The sequence below is a fragment of the Bison bison genome, unplaced genomic scaffold (genome assembly GCF_000754665.1).
Source record: "Bison bison bison isolate TAMUID 2011002044 unplaced genomic scaffold, Bison_UMD1.0 scf7180017864189, whole genome shotgun sequence".
Classification (NCBI taxonomy): Eukaryota; Metazoa; Chordata; class Mammalia; order Artiodactyla; family Bovidae; genus Bison; species Bison bison.
Window position 1 is genome coordinate 3,108,042 of NW_011494761.1, and position 6,335 is coordinate 3,114,376.

The window sequence follows — 6,335 nt, forward strand, 5'->3', positions numbered from 1 at the left end:
CATTGGAGGGACTGATGTTGAAGCTGAAATTCCAGTACTTTGGCCACCTGATGCGAAGAGCTGACTCATTTGAAAAGACTCTGATGCTGGGAAAGATTGAGGGCAGGAGGAGAAGGGGATGACAGGAGGAGATGGCTGGATGGCATCACTGACTCAATGGACATGGGTTTGGGTGGACTCCGGGAGTTGGTGATGGACAGGGAGGCCTGGCGTGCTGCAGTTCATGGGGTCACAAAGAGTTGGACATGATTGAGCAACTGAGCTGAACTGATTCAGGGTAGATTCGTAGAAATGGCGTTCCTTTGTCAAAATTGACTACATACATGCTCATGTCATTCAGTTACTCTGTTTGCCTATGGAAACACCTTTCAGTGAGTTCATGTATTACCTTGATCATCATATGTTTCTGAATTACAGCTTTGAATTTGCGTGACTTTTTAAAATTTAACTTTATTAGTTATACTTAGCATGTTAAAACGTATTAAAATTGCATTTGGGATACGGAATTAGTCTTGCATAATTCATGCTTTGCCAAGGCTTAATAAGTGCCATTGTAATGTGTCAGCAGCCCCTCGTGAAGACAGTAATCGTGCATGCCACGTACCCTGTCCTCCCTGGCACAGTCTACGAGTTCACGATCACTGGCGCAGAGGAGAATTCAAGAACTCCAGCAGGGACATAGTGACAAAGCATTTACGTAATGCTGTCATTTGCCCAGAGCTTTTCATGTTTCAAAGCTCGTTCAAGTCCTCATCTTTCGTCCACTGGACCACTGGAGAATGGTGTGGGGAAATGTCTAATCAGTCACTGTGTTTATGTAGTGCAAAGTCCTCTACACGTATTTTCTCACTTGAACCTCAGACCAACCCTGTGAAGTAGGCAGAACAATTAGTCATCCTCCCTATTGTGCAGGTAAGGGAGCTGAGACACAGGAAAGTTACAATGTTATTCTAAGTTCAACATCTACTAAGTAGTAAGGCCAGAAGTGAATTTGAGACCATACCACAATACTGGTTTAGCAGCTCGTGGAAAATGAAAAAATATCCAAAGGTAGGACATATTCACAGAGAGGTAAATTACTCAGTATATACTTTGGAATTTAAGGATTCTCTTGGACCCTGTTTTACAGATACAGGGCAAATTCTTGGCTACCCTGAGCTGTAATGTCTCAGTCCTGAATGGTGGCAAAGGGAAGTATGTTCTGAGTAGACACAGCCTCCTCCGCCCCTGGCGCTGCCGCCAGGACAGTGGGCCCTTGCCCTGGAGCCACACCGTCTCCATTTGCACCCTCGTTTTGCCACTCCGTAGGCATGGGCCTTGGAGAGGCACTCAGCCCGTTTTCTTACCTCTACTGTGCCTGTCTTTTTGTAGGTCTATTTGTCATTGTTGTCCAGTTGCTCAGGCTTATCCGCCACTTTGTGACCCCATGGACTGCAGCATGCCAGGTTTCCCTTCTTTCACCATCTCCCAGAATTTGCTCAAACTCGTGTCCATTGAGTCGGTGATGCCATCCAACCTTCTCATCCTCTGTCATCCCCTTCTCCTCCTGCCTTCAATCTTGCCCAGCATCAGGGTCTTTTCCAATGAGTCAGCTCTTCGTATCAGGTGGCCAAAATTTTGGAGTTTCAGCTTCAGCATCAGTCCTTCCAGTGAACACTCAAGACTGATTTCCTTTAGGATGGACTGGCTGGATCTCCCTGCTGACCAAGGGACTCTCAGGAGTCTTCTCCAACACCACAATTCAAAAGCATCAATTCTTAAGCTTTATAGTCCAACTCTCACATCCATACATGACTACTTTTGGGTCACTGGAAGGATTAAAAGTAACTTTATCAGAAAGACTCCCTGGTGCCATCTAGACATCACTCTGACAGTGATCATTCCATTTCCTTCAAAGCGCTTTTACAGTTTAGAATTATGTGTACTTCTGCGTTTGCTTCACATCTATGTCTCCTCCTAGAATATGGGCTTCTTGGCATCTAGGACTCTGCTTAGCTTTCCTCCTCTTTGTATCTCTTAGGCCCAGTGCACCTAATCACTGAATGAACATGTCTTGCCTCCATCCACCACTTCCTTGGCCCTGTTTTCATTTCAGCCATGCAGGATGACCTGCAGCTCCCCCATCCCTTCATGTCTCTCTGCCCTTCCACGTGCTATTTCCTTAGCCTGCCACACCAGCCCTCACGCCTGTGTTTTTCTGGAGAATCCTTTCTCAAGATCCTTCAAGACCTAGCTCAGCTCTTCCACAAGGGCTCCCATGACCCCTCTCGTCCCTTGAAGACTGAGGGGCTGCCCTGTCCCTTGGCATGTCTCTGTAATAGAGCTGGCCACGTTGCAGTCATTGGTATGTTCAGCGAATATTTTCAAGAACTGACTCTGTAGTGGGCACATGCTAGGTGCTGAGGATACAGCAGTGGATAGATCTGTCATTCCAATGGGAAAAGTGAACAACAACAGCGAAAAAAGCGCGTAAGTAAGCAAACAAGTAATAGCGAGAAAATGATGGAGTAATTGGTTCTGAGACGCTGACCTTTGCCTTGAGATCTGGAAAGGGAGAAGTTTGGGGGTGAAAGCGATGGGGGTGAGCCCTGTGTTGTGACTGTTTACCTGGCTGTTCCCCTCCCCGCCCCCCGCCCCTCCTGACCGGCCCTCCGAGCTCTGTGACCCTGTGTGGCCCCTGGTGCCCCGCCCTGGCCCTGCAGCCTGCGGCCTCGCCGGGGCGGGCCAGGGTTCCGGGCTCCCGGCGCTGAGTGCACCCAGGGCAGGCTGCCGGCCGCCGCGCAGCTCGCTGGCTCCAGCCTGCTACCTCGTGATGACGGGAAGGCTCTCCCGGCATTCTGCGACCCAGTTCCCTGGTCTTTAAAAAGGAACTAATACTAAGACTTTGTGGAGTTGCTGTCAGGATTAAATGAGAAAGCGCGCCTGAAATTCCTAGCCCCGAGCGCAGCACCTGGTCGTCAGTAAGTGCCGGAGAAAAGGCTCTAGCGTGCTCCCAAGGTTTTTGTTGCATCAGCGAATGAGTTAAGGAAAAGGAAAATTTAATTCTTACCTCAGTAAACAGAACCATGGCAAAACAGAGACTGAATACCTTGATGGTATCTTCAGCTGTCTTATTTATGGTGTGTTTTAATTCAGACAAAAAAGAAGGGAAAAAAAGAAAATTGCCATTCACTAGTGATTTCAGCCCCTAGAACCAGTAGTTGGTAACTGTTCGTGTGCTCACCAAGCGGCCTCAGGAAACTCCGCTGGTCATTTGATTGACTGTCGTCTGCAGAGTGCGGAGCTTTCACGTTCCAGCCCCAAGCCTTGACAGAAATACACACTCCACCCGTGTGAGGTCGCCTTGCATCTGGCGCTCCTTCTTTTGAGATCATAATTCGAGTACTTTGTAGTGAAAGGGATTTCTTTTCGTGCCTTCTACTTCTTCTGTCATAAGAGAGCCTGAGGATATCATAACCAATGAATTTTATGACACTACCAGAGATAGCACCAGCTTTCTTAGGTCAGGAACACCGATAGGATTAGCCTGAGGTGCTGCTTATACCACACAAAAAAATCACTCTGACCGCACAGCACACCTTGGGCAGATGGCTCCTGCCCTGTCCCGCCTCCTCGGAAAACTAAATGCCAGAGTAGCATGTACACAGTTGAGAACATCAGAGAATTGATATGCTGAGGAACTTCTGGGAATTTTTTTTTCTTCCTTATATTAATAGCATTTTCACTGGAAACACTGGGATCATGATTATTGTTTTTATAAACTGCAAATATCTGACTCATTAGGAATGCTTTGATACTTGAATACATAGGCATGAGTTTTCTAGTTTAAAAAATTACTGAGATAATTAGCAAAGAGATTTTTGCTATGTGTTTTTTTCCCTGCAAGCTTTAAGAGTTAACATTTATTTACACGAGTACTTCACTCTGCTCTTATCATTCTAATCAATGGGAAAATATCGGCTGCTTTTAATGTCACAGGAATCAACTCATCCTATCTTAGAATGAGAAATAATTAGCAAACAATTATTATTCCTTTTTAATATTTGTGGCATTGTTTTCAGAGTTTTCCTTTACAAACCAAGGCACCGTAAACGTTTTCTGGCTGGAGGTATTGAAATCTGTTTTGCTGTGCTGCGAGGGTAGAGGTGTGTATGTTTCACTAGAAGTCTGTAGGCAAGAGCCACACTCTCCGGCTGGATGCTCTGACAGGGTGACAGGTTATGGAGCCCTGCAGTGATGTGTGGTGTGCATCACAGACTGTGGGGTAAACTCTGTGCGTCAGTAGAGGTACAGGCTGAAGAGTCGAGTAGACTAGGGCAGGGATGGTGTTTGTGTGACAGGCTCCTTCCCTATGTCAGTAGGAGGAACACTTCCCGTATGGTGAGGACATTCACCATAAAAATGCTGCTGCTGCTGCTGCTAAGTCGCTTCAGTCATGTCTGACTCTGTGCGACCCCAGAGACGGCAGCCTGCCAGGCTTCCCCGTCCCTGGGATTCTCCAGGCAAGAACACTGGAGTGGGTTGCCATTTCCTTCTCCAATGCATGCAAGTGAAAAGTCAAAGTGAAGTCGCTCAGTCATGTCCGACTCTCAGCAACCTCATGGACTGCAGCCCACCAGGCTCTTCCATCCATGGGATTTTCCAGGCAAGAGTACTGGAGTGGGGTATCATTGCCTTCTCCGTAACAAATGCTAGCACCAGCTAAATTCAACTGTATGTGTAATGTCCTCTTAATTCCCAGCTGTCTCAAGAAGGACTAATGTGAAAAATATTATATTCTCTTACATTTTACAGATCATGAACAGATGGGGAAAAAAATGTGCCAATTGGTAAAGAAATTCATATGCAGAATCACACACCTCAAAATGGTGTTTCTGAAGGTTTTTCTTTTTAAAAATTATTAAATTTCTCTTGGGTAAAATTTAATTACTCCTTGGGGGTTTCCTGTAATGTTATATGCGTAATTCATTTGAGTGTATGCCCTCTACAGATATGAATGTTTGGAAGTACAGGTAACCTTGTAATGAATTAAACTGATAAAAGGTTGTGTTCCAATAAAGGGGAAATTATGGAATGATTATTCACTTTGTGAAAGGCTCTGTCATAGGGCACGCTTTCCTAAAGCATTTTAAATTGGATTTCGTTTACGAAACATTCGTTTATACACAACATTTCAGGAACAAATGTAGTGAGGAAATGAGAGAAATAGTCATAATAAGATAGAGATCCCTTATGCTGCTGACATTTGTGCTTCCTGTCTTCCTCTGTCTCCCCTTGCAGCTCTGATAGCCATTGGGCGATACAGCATGACAATAGAGACCGTGGACGTTGGATGGTGTAAGGAGATTACAGACCAAGGAGCCACCCTGATTGCACAGAGCAGCAAGTCTTTAAGATACTTGGGGCTGATGAGATGTGATAAAGTGAGTTGCCTGTCAAACTCCTTTCCTACATGTTAGTGTCGTTTACAGCTTGATATTAGATTCTTCTCTCCCTGGGTATATATGTATACATGCACGTACTTATGTTATTACGTTGACCTATCCCATGTTGAAGGTCAGGAAGGGCGGCGGTGAGGAGATACCCCTCGTCCAAGGTAAGGAGCAATGGCTGCGCTTTGCTGGAGCAGCCATGAAGAGATACCCCACGCCCAAGGTAAGAGAAACCCACGTAAGATGGTAGGTGTTGCAAGAGGGCATCAGAGGGCAAACACACTGAAACCATACTCACAGAAAACTAGTCAGTCTAATCACACTAGGACCACAGCCTTGTCTAACTCAATGAAACTAAGCCATGCCCGTGGGGAAACCCAAGATGGGCAGGTCATGGTGGAGAGATCTGACAGAATGTGGTCCCCTGGAGAAGGGAATGGCAAACCACTTCAGTATTCTTGCCTTGAGAACCCCATGAACAGTATGAAAAGGCAAAATGATAGGATACTGAAAGGGGAACTCCCCAGGTCAGTAGGTGCCCAATATGCTACTGGAGATCAGTGGAGAAATAACTCCAGAAAGAATGGAGGGACGGAGCCAAAGCAAAAAGAATACCCAGCTGTGGATGTGACTGGTGATAGAAGCAAGGTCCGATGCTGTAAAGAGCAATATTGCATAGGAACCTGGAATGTCAGGTCCATGAATCAAGGCAAATTGGAAGTGGTCAAACAAGAGATGGCAAGAGTGAATGTCGACATTCTAGGAATCAGCGAACTGAAATGGACTGGAATAGGTGAATTTAACTCAGATGACCATTATATCTACTACTGCGGGCAGGAATCCCTCAGAAGAAATGCAGTGGCCATCATGGTCAACAAAAGAGTCCGAAATGCAGTACCTGTA

General features: G+C 45.9%; 1 protein-coding gene across 1 annotated transcript in view; it reads left to right on the forward strand.

Moving 5' to 3' along the window:
• Nucleotides 1-6,335, forward strand: part of LOC104991357 (F-box/LRR-repeat protein 17-like) — a 98,407-nt gene that overhangs the window by 66,959 nt on the left and 25,113 nt on the right. The window contains exon 2 of the mRNA XM_010843791.1: nucleotides 5,281-5,423. Coding sequence (XP_010842093.1) covers nucleotides 5,281-5,423 — 143 coding nt within the window. The remainder of the gene's footprint in view (nucleotides 1-5,280; nucleotides 5,424-6,335) is intronic.